The 22,963-nt window shown below is 37.6% G+C and overlaps 1 protein-coding gene across 6 annotated transcripts in view; it reads left to right on the top strand.

Annotated features, from left to right (window-relative positions):
- The window catches only part of LOC132701551 (uncharacterized), a 731,275-nt gene that overhangs the window by 689,581 nt on the left and 18,731 nt on the right, over positions 1 to 22,963 (top strand). For 5 of the 6 annotated variants that reach the window (XR_009618790.1, XM_060669616.1, XM_060669597.1 and 2 more), the window contains 9 exons: positions 2,813 to 3,037; positions 8,367 to 8,408; positions 15,229 to 16,165; positions 16,216 to 16,918; positions 18,604 to 18,989; positions 19,061 to 19,164; positions 21,953 to 22,117; positions 22,178 to 22,345; positions 22,408 to 22,467. Coding sequence is in view for 5 of the 6 variants with exons in the window: in XM_060669616.1 (XP_060525599.1) it covers positions 2,813 to 3,037; positions 8,367 to 8,408; positions 15,229 to 16,165; positions 16,216 to 16,918; positions 18,604 to 18,989; positions 19,061 to 19,164; positions 21,953 to 22,117; positions 22,178 to 22,345; positions 22,408 to 22,467 (2,790 nt within the window). In the remaining variant the exon portion in view is untranslated. The remainder of the gene's footprint in view (positions 1 to 2,812; positions 3,038 to 8,366; positions 8,409 to 15,228; positions 16,166 to 16,215; positions 16,919 to 18,603; positions 18,990 to 19,060; positions 19,165 to 21,952; positions 22,118 to 22,177; positions 22,346 to 22,407; positions 22,468 to 22,963) is intronic. The other variant, XM_060669606.1, reaches the window with a different exon arrangement.

Here is a 22,963-nt window from a genome sequence, read left to right as displayed (position 1 = left end):
GCAGATGATATAAAATGATGATGATATAAAAAGGTTATATCATCTGCCGATGGTTGGCGAAACACGTGTCGGGTGTTCTAAAAAAGTTGTGGTGCAGTAGTGGTTATAAACGTAAGTTTGTTAAAGAATCCTTTGCTTTTACTGCAAAACCCAATAGTGTGGATTTATCCTGGGAAATTCTATGAATTAATTTATATATAAGAAAGCAGCAAAGTATTTACCTGAGTCTGCCCCATAGTAATGTACTAAACCAATACACAAGTGCAGCAATAAAATGCAATAAATTTTCTATTATATGAAAAAATGCATATTTTGTTTATTTACGCATTATACCCTTCGTCGTACCGTGTGGGGTACAATTATATCCCAACAACTCAATTTTTCTTATATCTTTTTAAAAACTTTACACAAGATTTCCGCAATTTTATTTAATGTCGTTTAGTATTTACAGATTCATTTTCTATATATTTTAATTATGACATGCATCAAAAAAGTAAAAAAAAATATTTTTAATGCATGATATGCCAAGATACTCATTTTGTCACTCATTAGTCACGGTCATGCGCAATACATTAAAAATCAGTTGGTGTCAGACATTTTTGATTTTTGAAATCATAACGCTAAAATAAAATAACCGATTTAGAGTTAGAACAATTACTGAATAGCGGTCTCGATGATGCTGTGGTGCTGCTCTAATGAGTGAACTAGTGTCTGAAGATGTGATGTTAGCATTGTAATAGAGACTAACGATACTGAAGAAATCTCAGAAGAAGATAGATTATTTTATAGAACCAAAGATATCACAAAATGGTATAAAATGCCACTTAGACAAAAACGACGAACAGTTGCAAACATAATTAGGAAAAAGCCTTGACTAAATCAACACAGCACCAATATTGCTTCAAAAATTGATTCATTTAGACTGTTTCTGACAGATAAAATTATAGAAATAATTGTCCGGCATACTAATAATAAGGCAGAACAGGTAAAGTTATCGAATTATATACGGCATTATTCACTAATAATGTCCAATTTTTCAGACTTTCAAACTTTGGAATGAAAACATCCAAATCAAAAACAACCTCTACAACGCATATGGAAACCAGCAGATGCTGTTTAAATAAAGGCATACATTGACCTCATTTTCATGTTAGTTGCCCTTCAAGCTTCAAAAGAACCGATAGTAATGTTGTGGTGTACCAAGAGAGGTTACACTAGACCAGTTATTCCTGCAACTATGTCTCGCTCACGTTTTTAATTGTCGACGAGTTTTTTTCGTTTTGACGATCCAAAAACAAGGGAAGTCAGAAAGAAAACTGATAAGCTTGCACCGGTCAGAGAAGTTTTCAACATGTTTGTGGACAGTTTCAAAAAGTGTTATAATCCCGGAAGCCATATTACAATAGATGAGCAACTAGTTGGATTTAGAGGTCGTTGTTCATTTAGAGTTTCTATGAAAAGTAAATCAGATAAATATGGTCTGAAAATTTGGGCGGCAGCAGATAGTGAAAATTCATACACTATAAATATACAACCAAACTTGGGAAAAATTAGTAATACAGCAGAAAAGAATCAAGGCGAAAAAGTCGTCTTCGATCTTCTCGGAGATCTAGGAACCGGATACGGCATAACCACAGATAAATTCTTTACCAGTTTGTCCGTAGCATATCAACTATTATTGAAACAAATGAGTCAAATCTTATGCTCCCGAAGAACTCTTGCCAAAACCTTATAAACTCATTTTTTCGTCAATGTTTGGTTTTGGGAAACAACATACAATTGTGTCCTATGTGCCTAGCAAGAATAAGGCTTTCCTTATGTTGTCTACGTAGCATCATGATGATTCTGTTGCGGCAGAAAATATGAAGTACAAGCCTGACTTAATTATAATAAAACAAAAGGTGCTGTAGACACTACCGATAAAATGGTAAAAGAATATTCAGCTCGTCGAATTAGTAATAGATGGCCGATGGTAATTTTTGGATAGCTATTAGACATCACGGCACTAAATGCATTTATTTTATGGAGTGAAAAATTTCCAGACGAAGAATTAAAAAGCAAAGACAGCAGAAGCAAATTTCTTTTGGACTTAGGAGAGTCATTGAGGAGGGAAAACGTCATAAGATTATTTAAAACAGAACCAAAAATTCCCAACAGGGTCAAATCATATGTGCTATAAATGTTTCCAGAATTGGAAAAGCACCATGAAATCCATTCCGAAAAAGTCCAGGCAACAATGTTGGGACTACAAAAAATTTACATGCACAGACCATAGTGTAAAACAGATTATTTGCAGATTATGTACTGAAAAACATATGAATTAATATGAGTAGAGGAGTTCGTCTAACTTTTTTTTAACATTTTTGAGAATTGTTCAACTTTTTCAATAAATATAATATGCGTTATACATATTTTATTTACATTAACTATTTAATTTTGTTGTTACAGTGTATATATACGAGAATTGTCGCATAAAATATCACAAAGCGTTCAAATTAGAGTGGGGTACAATTGTACCCCAACATGGTGTTCTGCGTAACTTTTTGACCGCGGTACGACGAAGGTTAAAGACCCGCTTCTTTCTAAGAAACGAGTAAAAATAAAACCATATTTTGCAATTACTATAATTTGCATCTGTATATTTTCAATCCCACGTTAATAAATTTTCTCTGTTTGTTTACTATTTATAATATAATATAATATAAACCTAAAAAAAGGTTTATATTAATATCCGATGCGGATTTCTTGTTGAAATGTAATTCCTTATAAACATATAATTGCATTGAACTGAATTGAATCTTTTTATTTTCAGCAAGCGGCGGCTCAGCAATGTGGCGGCTCGGTGAAACCGGTATCAGTGGGCGCCTCGAGCCCGCAATCCAAAGTCACCACGACGACACCATGTACAATGTCACCCACCACCACCCCCGACAAACCGATACCAAAACCGGTCGAGTGCAACCTCTGCCATCGGAAGTTCAAAAATATACCCGCGCTCAACGGTCACATGCGACTCCACGGCGGATACTTCAAAAAGGTTCGAGTCGATTTTAATCCTCAAAATATACCGTCTTACTTCGGTACCGGAGGCTGTACTAACCGAGGCAGTATAATTATTTATTAGGTTCGCTTCAACCTCAAAATGCAAATATCGAGATTGATTGCACCAACTTACCGATAAATTAGTATATCTCAGGAGTGAAAGTAATAATGTATCCTTTACAATAAATGTCACAAAGAAAGGGTAACACACAAATATTATTATAAAAGAATTCAGCAGCAGACATTTTCAGATGCCGTTCAAATGTATTAATTGTCTTTTACCCCATTCAATATTCAAAATTCAAATTGCAAGAGTTAGTAATGGACCTATACGGCGCGTGACCCAAAAGATCTATTGTGACTATCTCTGTGGGTATAGAGCTTTGTCTAGATTCGTCTATCTCATAAGACTCCACAGCATCGATGGTTACTCCATGATGCAGTTCGTTACTTCTGACTTGGTAACGTCTAGCAGATGAACACATCCTATCTGAGTCTGTGGTTTTCTCCTCTTCCTGGCAAAATTTACACTCAGTATTTTCTTCTCCTCAAATTGGGCTTGCCACTTACCGCCTTCCTTTTGTAGCTTAGCAGGCTTGAGAAAGTCTATGCTGTCAGTCGGAACTATCCTTATTAGCGAGAACTTTAACCATTAAAAGAAATAATAAACCCTTATTTGAAGCTTGGAAATGTTAAAAGAGGATGTATTCTGACCAGAAATGGATATAACGTAAGAAATAAAGCGAAATAGACTGATTTTAATGTATCGAAATTAATTAGCATATTTGTTGACAGATTTTCGATATGGGCCAATCTAGAATCGTTGGATGTTTTATCAATGTGAATCTTGTCTTGCTTTAACAGCGATTTTAGTGTTAAAACACTTATAATAATCTCGAATCATCTAATAATCATTCCAAATCTTCCTCCTCCGAACATTCCCAAGAAGACACTGACGAAACTTCGTAATTTTCAAATTATATACATACATATCGGTTTTAAAATGTCTGTCGATATCTTCCGATCTCTAATCGCCATTCATCCCTGTCATTTCACAGGTCTTCCTCCAGTCCTCTCGCTGATCTCGCTAGGAATACCTTCTGTCCAGCCCCTCCTCCTTGCGGCTGGCCTCCATTATTTTAGGAAATCGCCACATTAGTTGTTTCGTTAATTTTTCAAAGAAACTTCCACAAGCTACTCTAATACTTTTTATAAAACTTCTGGATTCCTCCTGCGTCGGTTTTTGTTGACTCGAACTAGCTAACGTTTCGCCAATCATCCTGCTGGCTTCTTCAGAGTTTGACTGAAACTGGTTCGCATTTTACTCTGTACCTGCTTTTATATTGTTTAAGAGGGGCGAAGCTAAATGAGGGATATAAACACCGTCTCACCTGAGTCGCGGTTAAGATTGTTTTGTTGGGTATAGATTTCTATAGACTCTCGGATTTTTCGTTGGTAGAAGAATTGATTACATGAAAGAATTTTTGTTTTATCAAATAAAATTTTATGTCCGGTCTCGTGATTGTGTTTGGTTAGTTTGCCGATGAGTTTATTTGTCTTAGTTTTAAGGCTCTTTCATGTTCTTTGAGTCTAGTTCATAATTTTGGAATGGAATGCTGTAAACTTCTGACATCTCAAATGGAATTTTGTCCTTGACGACTTGAACATGTTGAGACAAGTAGTAAATCTGGTTCTGACGTTATATTTCTTTAGAACTTTTGATATGTAGTCAGTGATGTTTCGAATATAAGGAAGGACAACAATGGCAAGTGTGGGATTGCTTTCAAATTCATTGCTATTGGAAGGTTGTCGTGAAGTATGTTTTGCGAACCCTTTGAGAAGATCATACTTTTGTTTGGCCTCATGGTCAGGAATCCTTAAACTCTATACATTCTAACATACGTTTTACCATTGAAATAGAAACTAATAACAACCTGCCATACTTAGATATTCTTATCTAACCTATCATTGAGTCATTGTGTTTACAGAAAACCTGTGCATACAGACCGATACCTTAATGAATGTCACATCACTATTCTGTCCAAAAATCATCGGTTATCAACTCTGTTGTTTACAGAGCCGTAAAACTATCTCACTCTGACTCATTTTACCCAGAATTAAAACACCTTACGTCTGCTCTTCTCTCCAATAATTTCCACATTCAAGATATTAATCGTTCCATCACAAAATACACTTCACACACTTCACACACTTCCAATAGCAATGAAACCGAAAGCAATACCACACTTGGGACTGTTGTCCTTCCTTAAATTGAAAACATCACTGACCACATATCAAAAGTTCTACAGAAATATAACGTCAAAACCAGATTTACCACTTGTCCCAAAATCTCTCAACATATCCGATCCGTCAAGGACAAAATTCCATTTGAGCTGTCAGGAGTTTATAGGATTCCATGCATACGAGGCAAAAATTACATTTGAGAGACCGGACGAAAAATATCAACTAGACTCAAAGAACATCAAAGAGCTTAAGACTAAGACAAATAAACTCATCAACAGTTGCCGAACACAATCACGAAACCGGTCATAAAATTTTATTCGATAAAACTAAAATTCTTTCATGTAGTCAATTCAACTAACAAACTAACCAACGAAAAACCTAATAATCTTAACTGCAACTCATGCCCCTCATTTAGCTCCGCCCTTCTCAAATAATATAAAAGCAGGTACAGAGTAAAATGCGAACCAGTTTCAGTCAAGCTCTTAAGAAGCCAACAGGATGATTGGCGAGACGTTAGCTAGTTCGAGTCAACAAAAAGTGACGCAGGAAGAATCCAGAAGTTTTATAAAAAGTAGTTGTTTCGTTCTTCTCCTCTAGAAATCGGTCTCTGTGGCCACCAGTGATTTTATGATCTTTTCTTTCAGTCGCCAAACTTCACAACTATATGTGATTGTTCTTTTTATGATGGAATTATATGTTAGATGTTTGTTTCGTCTTGTGATTTCTTGGTCCCACAAGCTCTAATGTTCCTGCGTTGGGTGTTCCGATCTCAAATGGCGCAATCTAAGGTTCCACTATCTGTTCTATTCATTCCCAAGCATTTGACTTATGTTATTCAACTTTACATCATGCAGTACTCCGCCGATACACATATGCTGTCGTCTTTGAGATGTTTACTTCTAGTCTAGCTTCTGAGTCATGTATTATATGCTGTCGTACCCTTGTGCTATCATGATCGGATCCTCTGCAAAGCTTAATCTGTTTACAGGTTCACATTATCTAGTAGCATATTTTCGCATATCTTTAGTGCCTGTTCGAAAGATATCTTAAACAAAATGGTGGATAAGCAACATCGTTGTTTGAATCCCTTGGTCTATGCGCATCTAGTGCCTCTCAGAGTAGAGTATACTATCATAGGCTGATACTTTCTCAATGATTTGGAGAATTGAATTGAGCTTATTTTTCATTCAGCTTATTGTTCTTGTTTCCGCAATTGTCACAATATTTATTGATACCCTTTTTGTAAACAGGGGTAAGAAAGACGTTTTAGGGGTTTATATAGTTTATCATATATTTGATCGTGTTAATCCTGGCCACTAATCCAGATCCAGTGTAATTCAGTATTACACAAAATTAAAAATTCACTTAAATTTAAAAAAATCTAAACGTTTTCGACGCTATTATAAATGAAATAATTGTATAATAAAATGGAATAATTTATTTTAAAAAAGCATATATACATGCGTTGAAAAGGTAGTGAGATTAATATATAAAAAAAGTATAGAATAAATGTAAGTTTCTATATTGATTAATAAAATTTACAATTTCAATTTTTAAATTTTTAATTTAATTTGAAACAGCAAAGTCATGGTCCTGCAGATATTCATGAATATTGCAATAGGCTGTGTAAAGTGAAAAGTAAAGCAAAGTAAAAATTAAAGTGTACTTTTTTTTTAATTTCCTACAGTTAACACAACTCCAACATTATAAGAAAATGTTTTTCCCTGGTTGAATGCATGCTGAAGGTTTATAATCTGGGATTTGTCGAAATTTATTCTTATTTTGTTTTCTGAGCGCCACACCTCTAAATTTCTGATGCAGCTATTTATTTTATTTTCTAGACCGATTATTGACTCGTCTTGGAGGATAAAAATGCAAATCAAAAATAGCAGGGTCCCAAAATGGATTCCGGTAGTACCCCAAATTGAACCTCACCCAACTCTGCTATATGATAATTGAGTTTATCAGCAGTCAAAACCATACGCTCTGATTAGTTAAATAGCTTTCAAATTAGCTATAAGCCAGTTCTCCAATTCCAACTTTATCAAGATGCTATCAAAAGCTATACAAGTTTTTCAAGAAGTTTATCTCCGCCGATAGTAACGAAACAGGTAGTTTTGGAGTTTCAAACAGTCAGGAAAAATTCCTGACTCGATAGATGTATTGAACAAAGCAGCAAGTTCGTAAGCTATAGCTTTCAGTGGCATCATTGGGTAGTCAGAATTCACACCTTTGGATTCTCTATTAATTGTATCCCAGATTGATCCCACTAAGCAAAATTTCCTTTAAACCTGCCAAAATTGAGCAGTATGTCCTTGGATACTGTTCAGAAAGACGTTGTCATCACCTCGGTTGACCCAATTTTTATTTGGTTTATGTTTTATTTTTCTCGGGGGAAAACCATGTTAAATGTTGAACAAATAATCACATTAAAGCCGAAAATTGATTATTAACATCGGTATTAGGAATATTTGAATAACCTTGGGAGGCTAGAGGGTGGCTAGTCATAAAACAACAATATCAATTTCTTCTCAGAGTTAAATCTTTTGCGTAGATAGACCAATAGACTTTTCTGGTGGTCAGATATGTCATTATCTAAATTAATAACCTCGAACTTCATAAGGTTATTAAAAATAATATCCAAACAAGACGTTGAGTTGTCTTCAACCATTGTGCACTGAATAATAAAAGTTGTTTAAAAAGAAAATTATGCCTCTATACTTTTTGAAAATATCAATTAATTAACAGATTAACAATTAACAGAACTATACTAAATTCAAAGTATTCTCGGTTAAATAGTGATGTAGTGAAAAATGAATTAGAATTACATTTGATTTAAAAGAATTTTGAAAATTCGAACGGCAAATAGGAGAAAAATATCCCGTTATATTTTTATTTATTTTTAAGCTAATGCCTAATCGATTGGAACTCTGAAGTATAAAAAATATCGAATCGTTTTCACGTTCTCGAAGTAAACCAAGATGTCTCTTATGCTCCGTATTGCGCGTAACTGTGACAAACTGTTTCTGACTGCGGTTGAAACGAACCTATTAACTGCCTAATTGGAGTCTAATTTTTAGGTGGCTAAATTGCACGAAAAAACTAATACGCAGTCCCAACAGGTAACTACAGGCCGTAGGACTCGATTTGATCGAAAGTGTAGTTGCCGCTGCTGTAGTTTGCGTTGCGCGCGCATTTCATTGACATTTTTTGTAAAATTTCGTGCATCTCAAAGCCGCTTGAAATGAGCTTCATTTCCGATTTTCTTTTTTTTGCGCGAAGCTCCTCCGGCTGCTATAAAAGGAATAGGGTGTTAAGTTGCCACGCCATGCTCTGCTACTCTAATTGGTGTGCCAGATAGATATCTGTAACTTATTTGAATTTTAATACACAAAATATCTTTCATGCTCTATGGTTGGCTTCTGTAGAAACCAACTTTAAAATATATACCATTACGAGATACTTTTCTTCGCCATAATAATTTATTTTTGCGAATAATTTTATACGAAAATAGTTGAGAGCACCGAACTTCCTGGTTTTGAATTGAACACCCGGTATATTATTTCATTCTTGGATTCTTTACATTTTTTGTATACCTAATCCCAATAGTTTTTTAAATATTTTAATTATATAGAGCATTTCCAAAAATGGAATTTGACTATTTTGAACTCGCTGTATTGCTAAGATGGTGTCCAAAATTTACTAACCATTTACATTATATTCGAAGCTGCAATTGAAATACGCTCTCCTTTATATTATAGTAAATTGGGATGTCATTTTAAATCTACGTCAATTGGCTAAGCCTCTGCCTACACTTATGTTCAACGGTTTTCTTGCTATGTCCTATTTTTTATCAAAAGTTAGATGCGGATGACTTTGTTTCTGTCTGCCATCCGGAAACTCATTTTTCGTTACACACTTTACATTTTTCAAAGTTACAGGCAAACCTAGATTTAGAGAACATGTTGGTCAAAAGAGTATATGGTACATTAAAAGTAATTTAAGTAATGAACCAAAAAACTTCTCTGTAACTCCTTGCTTTTATCTCACTCAAATCACTGCTGTGCAGTCTTTGGCCCCTGTCTTCACTCAGTGGAGAAAAGATGTATATAAAAGTCGTGCCCCAAATTTACATATGCATAATAGATTTAAGTTACATATGTCATCTTCTTATTAAACAATTCTTTAAAAAAATGCCTAGAAAATTTCATTTAGAGAGAGTGTCCATGGTTTAAATTTACATCACAAGGGCCCACTTACGGTACCTCAAAACAAAAAGAAAGAATACACCAAAACTAGTCTTCTTACGCTGTCGGTAATTTTATCTTCGTCTCTCATGAAATAAAATAAAATAATTTTGGTTCAACAACCACATTTATAAATTGGTTAAAGCTTTCGCGGCCCGTTGATAAGCTATTATCTTCATTCGGGTTTAAAGGCCGTCGTCGATTGGAATTACTTCCTAACGTTTCGCTAGCACGAGTGGCGAGCTTCTTCAGAGGTCCTTCCATCTCCGATGTTGGACGTAGACTGACGATTTCTCCTGCGCAGGTTGTATTTATGCCGATTGGTGGAGGGCGGGGCTTGTTCCGCTTCGGTTGGTCTCGGGATATCGATCGGTACTGCTCGGGCGTTCCTAAGGATCGGGTTCCCGATTTGGTTGAGTCTAAGGGTCTCCTCCTTTCGGTTGAAATTGTGAGGGTGTTTTTGAATCTCAATGGCTTCCCTGACTAGTCTGTTGTGATAGCCGTTGACCGATGCTAGTAACTTACAGCTCTCAAAGTGTATCCTGTGTTCCCCGCTGCCCAGTGCGTGTTCAGCCACTGCAGACTTCTCTGTATGTCCTAGCCTGCAGCTTGTTTTATGCTCCTTAAGTCTCGTTCCCATTGATCTCTTGGTAGTTCCGATGTAGACCTTTCCGCATGAACACGGAATGCGGTAGACTTTCGCAGCTGAAAGTGAGCCCCTCTTGTCCTTCGCTGACCTGATGGTCTGCTGGATCTTCTTTGTAGGCTTAAAGATTGTTTTGATGTCGTGTCTTTTCAATACTCTGCCAATCCTGTCGGTGACACTCGGAATATACGGCAGATATGCGTGGGAGGTGGAGGGTCGTTGTTCGGTATCCCGTGATCTTGATGATCTTGAGTTCATTGATCTCTCGATCTCCCTCTTACTGTAGCCATTTGCCTCGAACGCAGTTTTTAGGTGTTCAAGTTCCATCTGGAGGTTCTCCGGTTCGCAAATCCTTCGGGCTCGTTCTGTCAGGGTTCTGATAACCCCATACTTTTGACTTGAGTGATGGTTGGATAGAGCATGCAGGTATCTGTCCGTATGGGTTGGTTTTCTGTAAACTGTGTGGCCCAGCTTGTTACCTCGCTTCCTCACTAGTACGTCCAAGAATGCAAGTTGTTGGTCATTTTCAGTCTCCATAGTAAACTGGATGCTGGGATGCTGACTGTTGAGATGCTGCAGAAAGTTGTTGAGCTTGTCCATACCATGTTTCCAAATCACGAAGGTGTCATCCACGTACCGGAACCACGTTGCTGGCTTGTACTCTGAGGTCTCGATCGCTTTTTCCTCAAAGTGTTCCATAAATAAGTTGGCTATAACCGGGCTTAGTGGGCTTCCCATTGCCACTCCGTCCACCTGTTCGTAGAAGTTTCCCTTCCACACGAAATAGCTACCGGTCAGACAGACTTCAAAAAGTTTGCAAATATCGACAGGAAATATCCTGTTCACCAGGTCCAAGCAACTCTTCAGAGGTACTTTGGTAAACAGTGAGACAACGTCGAAGCTCACAAGGATGTCGTTTTGTTCAATATTGATATCTTGAATCTTGCGCACGAAGTCGGTGGAGTCCTTGATGTAACTGGTGCCGTGTCCTACGTGTGGTTGAAGCAGCGATGCTAAGTGTTTAGCCAAGTAATACGTTGGTGATCCGGGTGCGCTAACTATTGGTCTTAACGGGACATCTACTTTGTGTATCTTAGGTAGTCCATAGAGCCTTGGTGGAACAGTCTCCGTCTTCACAATGCGCTTCTTGATTTCTTCTGACAGTGATGATGACTTGATGAGCCGGTTGGTAAGACGTAGTCTAACTTAGTTAGTTAGTTGAGTTAGACTACGTCTTACCAACCGGCTCATCAAGTCATCATCACTGTCAGAAGAAATCAAGAAGCACATTGTGAAGACGGAGACTATTCCACCAAGGCTCTATGGACTACCTAAGATACACAAAGTAGATGTCCCGTTAAGACCAATAGTTAGCGCACCCGGATCACCAACGTATTACTTGGCTAAACACTTAGCATCGCTGCTTCAACCACACGTAGGACACGGCACCAGTTACATCAAGGACTCCACCGACTTCGTGCGCAAGATTCAAGATATCAATATTGAACAAAACGACATCCTTGTGAGCTTCGACGTTGTCTCACTGTTTACCAAAGTACCTCTGAAGAGTTGCTTGGACCTGGTGAACAGGATATTTCCTGTCGATATTTGCAAACTTTTTGAAGTCTGTCTGACCGGTAGCTATTTCGTGTGGAAGGGAAACTTCTACGAACAGGTGGACGGAGTGGCAATGGGAAGCCCACTAAGCCCGGTTATAGCCAACTTATATATGGAACACTTTGAGGAAAAAGCGATCGAGACCTCAAAATACAAGCCAGCAACGTGGTTCCGGTACGTGGATGACACCTTCGTGATTTGGAAACATGGTATGGACAAGCTCAACAACTTTCTGCAGCATCTCAACAGTCAGCATCCCAGCATCCAGTTTACTATGGAGACTGAAAATGACCAACAACTTGCATTCTTGGACGTACTAGTGAGGAAGCGAGGTAACAAGCTGGGCCACACAGTTTACAGAAAACCAACCCATACGGACAGATACCTGCTTGCTCTATCCAACCATCACTCAAGTCAAAAGTATGGGGTTATCAGAACCCTGACAGAACGAGCCCGAAGGATTTGCGAACCGGAGAACCTCCAGATGGAACTTGAACACCTAAAAACTGCGTTCGAGGCAAATGGCTACAGTAAGAGGGAGATCGAGAGATCAATGAACTCAAGATCATCAAGATCACGGGATACCGAACAACGACCCTCCACCTCCCACGCATATCTGCCGTATATTCCGAGTGTCACCGACAGGATTGGCAGAGTATTGAAAAGACACGACATCAAAACAATCTTTAAGCCTACAAAGAAGATCCAGCAGACCATCAGGTCAGCGAAGGACAAGAGGGGCTCACTTTCAGCTGCGGGAGTCTACCGCATTCCGTGTTCATGCGGAAAGGTCTACATCGGAACTACCAAGAGATCAATGGGAACGAGACTTAAGGAGCATAAAGCAAGCTGCAGGCTAGGACATACAGAGAAGTCTGCAGTGGCTGAACACGCACTGGGCAGCGGGGAACACAGGATACACTTTGAGAGCTGTAAGTTACTAGCATCGGTCAACGGCTATCACAACAGACTAGTCAGGGAAGCCATTGAGATTCAAAAACACCCTCACAATTTCAACCGAAAGGAGGAGACCCTTAGACTCAACCAAATCTGGAACCCGATCCTTAGGAACACCCGAGCAGTACCGATCGATATCCCGAGACCAACCGAAGCGGAACAAGCCCCGCCCTCCACCAATCGGCATAAATACAACCTGCGCAGGAGAAATCGTCAGTCTACGTCCAACATCGGAGATGGAAGGACCTCTGAAGAAGCTCGCCACTCGTGCTAGCGAAACGTTAGGAAGTAATTCCAATCGACGACGGCCTTTAAAGCCGAATGAAGATAATAGCTAACCACATTTATGTTTTTGGTACCTGCTGCTTCTATCCTTTTCCTTTCCACCTCTTTATTTCGAGGTCTAAAAGAAACTTCCACAGGCTACTATAATACTTTTTTTTTCAAACAAACTTCCAGAGGGTACTGTAATACTTTTTCCAAAACCTCTTCGGTTTTTGTTGAATCGAACTTGCTGACGTTTCGCCAATCATCCTGTTGGCTTCCTCAGAGTTTAACTAAAACTTTCTCGCATTTTACTCTGTACTTCCGCCTCCTCAAAACAATCTATAAGCAGGTACAAAGTAAAGTGCGAGCCTGCGAGCTCTGAAGAAACCAACAGGATGATTGGCGAAACGTCAGCAAGTTAAATAACAACGAACGCAGAAGGTATCCAGAAGTTTTAAAAATAGTAATTATTATTATTATTAAGATAGGTCCATATAGGATTTTTTTAAAAATAATTTCAAAATATTTTGTTGGATTTTGAAAAAAATGTATTTCATTTCGATAACAAACAATACAATTATTGTAGGATTTTAGATTCCATAATATTCTTCGAATATTAGATTTATTTTATTTTTATTTCCTAGGTAAAATGTTATAAACATGAATAATTATAGCATAATTTTGGTCTCTGTGTGAATCTTTAAATTCCAAAACGATGTCACAGATTACAGACAGCGCTGGATTCAGCAACTGCTGAGGGGAACGAAATGAAAATAAAAAATGAAATAAAAAAAAAACAATTTTTGAAAATTATAGATTATTTGGAGGCAATAATGGGAATGGCTTATAGTTCTCATGGCAGCAAGCGCAGCTTCACACCCGCTCATAGATCGCAGACATTTGAAAAATGCAGTAAAATATCGTCCTGCTTTGCACATGGCAGCGATCAATATTGCATGTTTATACGAGCGCTCTGGTTCATACCGTCACACATAAACACCGATCATATACTAATAACCATTTTTTTTTCTTTTTTTTTTAAATGGATACGCTTAATTTTCCGAGGTAGCGGAACGGGATTTAATGAAAAAATATGCGCTCTGACGGGGCAATTTGTACGCCGCGCGCATCTCGAGCGCCATTTGTATTCCGAATATGCGAACCTTTAAGGAAAATTAAACGATCGAACTTGTTATTAGGAAAAGGTAATTTCCAATTAGTAATAAATGGGCTCGGCTAGTGGACTCAGTTTCAGTTTTTTTTTTAATTTTGTTGCCTAGAAGTTAACAAACATTTCTAAATTTCCATCAAAGTTTAGATTAATTTCAGGTTAATTGAAATAATAAATAAGTTTTAAAATGATAGGTGAAGCAGATGACAAAGGGGATCCAAATCCATTCAACTCTAAATGTTATATTATAATTAATACATTTTACATTATTTAGTAATAAAAAAATTCACTAGTTTACAAACCAACAATATAAACAAAGAAAATATTCATAATTTTCTCGAATAATATCAAAAATTTTAAAGTAAGCTCATCAAATATTTTAAATTACAAAATAAACACATTAATTAGTCCTTCATAGTTATAAATCAATGTAATTTACATAATACAAATTAAAGTTTATATATTTTATTTCCCTAATCACAATGTTTATAATAAAATTTAACGGAAATTTTTTTAGTGCAAGTGCAAAAATATTAAATGCTTTAGTAATATGAGACTATTTTTTGACTTTATAGTCTTGTTATCATTAACAAACTGTTTCTTAAAGAATTGCTCCACCTATTAATAAATATGAAATATTTGATTCCTCCCGGTCCTGTCAAATTGTCAAATGTTTAGAAGCCATTTTAAATAACTTCTATATGAATTATGTTTGTTTTGAACATATTTTACAAATTTATTTTCTCTTTTATTTTTCTTTAAATGTAAAATTTAAGTGTCACCTCCTCTTAAATTGTAAAAAATATTCCATACGTTGCTGACTCCATCTGCATATTGTATTTTAGCCAGGCCGGGCTTATCCTGTTATATAAGAAATTTACTCTATTTATTTTAATATAATTTTTGTTAAAAGTTAACTTTATCAAATTTCATTTAAAATTTAGTTCAAATGCCCGAAAAAAGTCATTGTACCACCACCAACGCTACCCGAGCTCGTTCGATCGGCTATGTCTCTCTATATAAGTGTATGCCCGCAGGACTCAGATAGCAAAAAGAACGAGAAAAAAGACCAGACCGGGCCGCCACTGCAAACCGCCAGCGTGAGCGTTCGCGCCCTGATCGAAGAGAAAATCATCAACAAAAGGATCACCACCAGCTCTCCCAGCAGCGGCAGCAGTCAAGAGACCGTGTCGTCAGCTCCGATCGACTTAGACAAAAAGATCTCCTCTTTCGTGGTACCCGCTCCGCCCCAACATTCACTGGAAAAGACTCGTAGACATTCCGACGCCGAGACACTGAAGTCGTCCAAAACGCAACAAGAAGCCGAAGCGTTAGCGGATCTGATCCTCAAGAGGGAGAAGGTGTCCGTCAAGCGTACAACATCTGATCCCGGCCAATTGTCGCAATCTCAGTTGCTACACTTTCGGTCGGATTCGTTTTCCTTGGGTACAGTCGAAAATTTGCAAAACGACGAACCCCAATTCATTACCCCCAGCTTACAAGACGAGGTTTTCACCGACGAAACTATGATCCTTCAGGGGGTGGATCCCAGCCAACTCGCCCAGATACAATTCCAACCGGACTCGCTCCTGCAAGACGACAACGACGGACAGCTGCAAGAACTGAACCTAGACGACATAGCGGGCCTGCAGGATGACTCGGTGTCCGAGCAATCGTCTTCCTTTCCGGGCAGCAACGCGGTTAATCAAAACCTGCAGGCGGTACTAAACTCGCCTTTACCAGAAAGTCTGGCCGAATTTAGCACGTACCATTCTTCCAACGCATTGGACATACAGTCGCCGAGTTATCAGTCGCATTCCCCATTGCAAAGTCCTTTGGTGAAACATGATTCGCCTGGTTTCGCCTATCCGACGCCACCGGCTAGCCACGAGGGCCAGAGTCCTTGTTTCGCCCAGAATTTGAATATCCCGTTGGTATCGCCCACCCAGGACTTTGGTCAGGTCGTGGAAAGAGGTAAGTGGTATTTGAAATGTGACGTTCCGTCGAATCGAAATCTTTACCAGGTATAGACGAACCGCCCCAAGCATCCTCCCCCTTGTCGGCGGCTTTTTACACCAGCACGATGTCCAGCTCGGCCGCCGTAGAGCAAGCGATCCAAGAGGTTTTGCCCGGAGAAAGCATCACCGAGGATAACATCTATCCCTTATCGAACACACCGTTGTCTCTTAAAGCAGAGAACGATTCGCTCGGTCTGACTCCCGTACCGTCTCCTATAGTAACCACCTCCGAACCATCTCCTCACACTTCCGCGACCTTCAGTCCGACACCTAACACGTCATCGATGTCGAATCAGTGGTGTACCGGCCTAATGCTTCCCAACTCGGACGACCCGCTGTTGTCCAGCCAACCGAAAGACTTTGTTCCTAAGAAGAGGTTCGAACTAAACGGAGTTCCCGTCAGACTGATAAGCAACAACGGCCTGATCGAACTGAACAGCACGAATTTCGCCGGACTGTTGCTCGACTCGAACGGCGAGATCAAACTGATCCAAACGGGAGGGGGTAACTTCCAGACGAAGAATTTTTTGGTTGCGAACGCGCAGATAGTCACCACAACTCAGGAAGCTTCCGGTCAGGAAAAAGCGAAAGTGCTTAAAACAAACAAGACTCTTCATTACGCATCAACGAAACCAGTTCCTCATCGGATCAAGCAAGTGATCGAAGTGAAGAAGGAAGATAACAATAGCGTCTTCCTTAGTCCTACAACGTAAGTGTCCTGCTGAAGTTTTATGGTGCTGTTTTGACAACGACGGTGAAATTCTGGAAAAAATAATATTTCTGGTTACACCGACATATCTAGATTGTTGAACTGAGGTGGCTTTTACTTGATGACAATCCATTTATCAAAATAAATAAGAACTAAAAGTTCAGATTTTTACGAAATCATATATTTTGACATGACAATTGTTTCGAAAACACCAATTATGAATCCACAACCGCCGAAATTACATTCTTTAGTTAAATTACATAAACAAGATATACCATTACACCAGTAATGGCTTCAGCAGTTAAACTCTCGACAAAATTAGTAAATATTTTAAAGTTCCACACAGATTTTAAACCAAAATTTGCAATAAAAAATAGTTTTGAATTAATCGACAAAATTAAAGATATCAAAATCCCTTCTAACGCAACACTATTGTCTTTTGATGTACAAAACTTATTTCCCAGTATTCCATCTATGGATATGATAGATTTAGTAGACTTCACTCTAACTCGGAAACAGGTTAACCTATTGGTGAAATAAGATTTATTTGATTGCTTAATAGTATCTTTAGACCAAAATTATTTTGAATTTAATGGACAGATTTATATCTCTAAAGAAGGTTTGATTTTGGGAAACCCACTTAGTTCTTTGTTAGCTGAGTGAATTTTTGTTTAAATTACATTAACTCATTACATAATCGTATAAAATTCACTATCGAGATTGAACAGGATGACTCTATTAACTAACTTAACTATTACGAAAGCGCAACACAAATTAGATTTTTCAATATATCATAAACCTTCACACACGGACACAGTCATACATAACAGCTCAAATCACCCTTATACACACAAAATGGCTGCATTTTGCATGCTGCTGCTGCATTTCACTATTTTATATACAGACTTCTTAATACGCCATTCTCAACAGAAAATTACAACAAAGAACTTAATATCATTAAACAAATTGCACTGAACAACGGCTACAATCTGTCCATTATAGATAAAATTATAAATAAAAAACAAATACAGACAAGAGTAAAATCTATTTATCCGAAACCTAATACAGAACACGAACAATTGAAAATTGAAAAAGTTTGAAAACATTTGTCAAGATGTGGTTTAAAAATAGCGTTCAGAACTAACAACACAATAGGAACATATTTGAAAAACAATAAAACGAAATGCCCAAAATCTCAAAAACAGGTAGATCCGACAAGAAACACCTTAACAAACATAAAAGAGCGTTTAGAAACCATAGTCTGGATTCTAATTATGCTACACACTTAAACACAGAAAAACACATTTTTGACGACAATTTTGATATTTTACATACAGCCACAAAATGTAGAAAATTAAATTTATTGGAAGTAATGGAAATTAACAAAATCTGCCATTCAAATGTATTGCTTAACGATCCTTTATTGAATTTAAATTCTCACAACAACATTAATTAAGGTTTTATGGTCATTTTTCGGTATATATAGTAGCAGGTTATTTGTAAATATTACATTTGATAAAGACACGGTGTTGTCATGTCAAAATATATAATTTCGTGAAAATCTGAACTTTTAGTTCTAATTTATTTTGATATCTAGATTGTTCTTTCATCGCACTCTAGTACCGCATACATTTTTCACAATTCGAAATATTTGGTTAGTTAATGTTAATAAATAAACTTTTTAGGATACCAACGACAAACACTTTGAGAATATCGAGAAAACGACAGAGAACGGAACCTCTTCAATTACCGGTCTTCCATCAATCCAAGCTAAGAGCGACGAGAAGTAAGCCCCAAGGTTCGTCGCAGTACACCCCTCAGCCGATATTAAACCCTCAAAGGGCCGGCACCGGATTGTACGCGAACCTGAAGCAGAAATTCTGCGAGGACGGGTCCAATTGGACGAACGACCCTATCCCCGAAACGGACTCCACCCCGCATATAAACATAGGTCCACAATTTCAGTGCACGATCCCTTCGTTCACGCTGTCCCGGAACAGAACTAACCCGGAACCGATGCACGAGGATTTGTTATGGGATCCGGGCATAAACAACTGTTCGGACAACGAAGGTAATAAGTCTCCTTCAGCAACGATGTTCGTTTAAGGAGCCGACGAAACTTAAACGACGCTTCTGTTGCAGTTGAAATGTATCTAGATTTCGCATGTTGCGCAGCGGTACCAGGAGGCGGAAGGAACAAGGAATATGCGATGCATCTGCTTCACATGTGTGGCGGAAACATTCACGTAAGTGAGGAGAATTATATCTACTGAATAATCTTAAGAATGCTTTTTGCCTTTGCATAGAATGTTTGTAACGAATGTTCGATACTTCTTCAATATTTGTTGCTGACTATTGGCAAATGGCAATGAGAGAATATTACGCAAATATATTGAAATAATCCATTGAAATTGAAGTCTTTGAAAGTTGTTCAATTTCGTTGGCTGTCGTCCTTGGTCCCACTTTTTGTACAGCATCTAAAAGAACACACGGACTATTTTAGATTACAGCAAAACAAAATATCCAATTATGTAATTGTTAAAATTTTCTTAATAATTTTTTGGTTTTAATGTTTTCTAAATATTCTCCATGCATTAGAACCAATCGTTGAAGCAGTTTTTCCACTCAGATTGAGTGAGCTTCAAAACACATCAACCGCTTCTTCGAGCGTAGAAAAACGTTGACCACATAACTTTTTTTTAATGTGTGAGAATAAAAAGAAGTTATTAGGTGTCAAATCAGTACTGTACGGCGAATAGCCCGTCAACTCAATGTTTTGGCTGATTAAAAACCACTTTGTTTTAAGTTGATGTGTGAGAGCTGGAAAAGTCATGATGCAATCTCTTTTGATTCATGTGACGATTTTTTTCGATGACTTCTGGCAAACAAATGGTAGTGTACTATTCAGAATTCAGCGCCCTACGTTGCTCTAACGCCGCTGCAGCCGCACGACCAGTAATACCGAAGAAATGGACCACAATTTGCTTCGATGTGCTTCTTCGGCGAACAACTTTTGTTGGATTTTGTTCGTCTTGAAGGACCCATACAGTCGATTGCAGTCTTGTTTCAGCCTCATATGCATAGATCCATAATTCGTCACCTGTGCAGATATGATAGTTTGAAGTACTGAAGTATGATTTGAAGTACCACGTTGATATTTTTTGCCCCAATCGACACGAGCCTTTTTATGAGCGTACTAATGATCTTATCAGTTCACACCCAGCATCCATGTTTTATGGCACAACAAGTGATTTTGGACGACCCTCATAAAATTCATCCTGGAGCGAACGTCGACTATGATTGAGTTCGTTAAACCAATTTTTCACGGTGCTCCATCGCCATGTAAAGAATTAAGTTAACCATTGCATTCTTTTCTTGATAGTCCACGTCAAAAATTCGATTCGAAACTTTTTACCGGTTAATTCCATTTTTAGTCTAACAAATTTTTTTTAAGCATCTGTAAAAATATGATTTATTATGTTAAAAAATATTAAACATTTCAATGGAAATGGTGTTGCCAAGACCAGAAATATAGTTTCCTCAGACTTTTTATTCCCACGAATGTCCATAAATAACTGTTCGCCACTACTTGAAGGAGATTTAATTACCTCATAGGAAGCCGAACCCTCATCCGAATAATTGGTCTGGTTCTCTTTGTTTTTTCCAAGATTTGCATTTATGTAGCTGTCTCATTTTCAATATGCCTATACCAAGTTCTGTTTCTGCAATTGAAACCCCAAAAATTAACTTTCCAATTAAGACTTTTACAAAATCGTAAAATCATAGAATACTTGTTATTACATATGTAAGTGGCGGAGACGTGGCATCGTTTTCGATAACATAACCCAACTTTGTAATAGTCACTTGCTCACTTAAAATTAAAAACATTCCTAGTTTTGCAGGTGGATGGGTATATACAGTAGACCCAAATTAATGATCACTTTTTGATTTATTAAAATATATTTATTTAGCTTCATTTCACAATTCAAACAGACACACGTCATAATTTCACCAAACCTCGCTTAGTGTATTTCATACCATCTGTCTCTTTATAGTAACAAAAAGAGAGAACGATATGAACGTACTCATACTGGACTGAGACGATCCCAGAGATCAAAAAAGCACTGATTCTGATCCACCGCAGTAGCAAGTGGTTTGATACTTTGCATGAGTAGTTTTTTTTTTTTAATTTCTATACGAAATGATTGTCACGTTATACCCAAACCAGTTTAGAAGTTTGTCCAGCGCCTTTTCCACACTCTTAAAAATCTTTAAGTTATTTTTTTGTAATGTCGCCCATCGAATATTTTATGAATATAGGAAAAATAATATTTGGTTTTAGTTATTCATCAGATTTTCTTTATTAAATATATGAAAGCCAACATATGTCAGCAGATTGGTAGAAGATATTTTCAATTACTTAATATTTATGGGATTTGAAACAATATATATTCGCTGATGAACATTCATAGAATATCTGCGTGTTCCGATTACATGGAAAAATACTTTATATGGCACCATTAATTATTAATTGATTATTATTGATCTGCATGAATTACATTTTTCGTTACTCTTGTTTTTTGCCACACATAGGTCAATCTGTAGCAAAGTTGCTAAAGTAAATAGAGGATATTTGGATCCCAACAATATCTTTGATGTTTACCAAATTGATTCCATTCCATTCGATGATGTAATTAATATTCCAAAGGTCAAGCTTTAAGGTTATTTTCAAAACCAAGAGGTCTTTAAAAAATGTGGCACACTGCCAGTCGTATTATAATATGACGTGCTTTATACAGTCAGATTCTACAACCAATCGCCTACAGATTCATTAAAACAATAAGACTAAGAAGCATCTTATCTTTCCGATTCTCCAATTTAGCGGTTGTTGTCTGGATCCCACATTCCTTCCAATGAGAGAAGGATGCGGTGTATTTCGACAATGAATATTGAATTTTCCGGCGAACAGCTTCACTTCTATCGTAATTTGCACGGGGTAAAGAGAAGAATTGTTCACATCGTTATTCATTTCAGGATGCGATGCTTCGTCTAATGCAACCATCCCCGAACCTGCCGGCAGACCATCCCCTCCTAGCCTACCAATACAGTGAAAGCGACAAATGGTCATCGTTGGAAACCGAGGTCTTCCATCGGGCTCTGCTCAAGTTTGACAAGGATTTCGCCCGAATTTCGGACGAGGTACGCGTAGTCGATTCCTACTCTACGTTTCGAACCGAGCCTAAACGCTTTCATCCTCAGATCAAAACCAAAACCGCAAAGCAGTGCATCCAGTTTTATTACGTATGGAAAAAGGTCTGTTCAGACGAATACGGAAGGCTGAAAGCGGTCAGGCAGTTGAAAAGGAACCACAACAATTCGCAAATGGAGAGCGACGAGAAACCGTATCCGGACGTGAGATTGTTAGGGGTAGGTGTACTATTCCCTGTTCGATAGGGATCGGTTTTTCAAATATAGTTCTCTTTTTCTAGATTGCGGATAGCGAATCTCCAATGAGGAATTTCGCCTGCGAATACCCAGACTGCTCCGCAGTGAGTAAATGAAAAATAAATTTGGTCCATTTTTTTTCAATTAACAATCGCTTTTATAATAAACATGAATACTATTTCATTACTTCACACACCATTTCGACAACTAGATCTACAAATCGGCTAAAGGTGGTATCAAAACAAAATAATAAAATTAAAATAAAAACGATAAAATAATAGGACAAGGGAAAATGCTTTTCAAATTTCTACCAGGGGGCGTAATTGTCAGTTTGAATTTCAAATCCTGCGTGAGTGAGTACTGTTTTAAAGATGAGACAAATTCATTTTTTTTGTTCAATGTGTTTTGCAAGGAAACGATTAACTCATTTTAATAAGTAGTCGTTAAGATATTATTTTAATCATCGTTAAGGTAAGACGATTGCGGTTGCTTAGACACCAAATGACTTTTTGTGACAAATTCGCAAAAAAAAAACATAAAATTATATACTCTTCTGATGTAAATCACGTCACATCTGGTGTTCCTCAGGGTGGACATTGC

Source organism: Cylas formicarius, unplaced genomic scaffold, assembly GCF_029955315.1.
Source record: "Cylas formicarius isolate icCylForm1 unplaced genomic scaffold, icCylForm1.1 PGA_scaffold_10__41_contigs__length_53128322, whole genome shotgun sequence".
In the NCBI taxonomy this organism is placed as follows: domain Eukaryota; kingdom Metazoa; phylum Arthropoda; class Insecta; order Coleoptera; family Brentidae; genus Cylas; species Cylas formicarius.
Note: the sequence above shows the minus strand (reverse complement) of the source record. Positions and strands in the feature narration are given on the sequence as shown.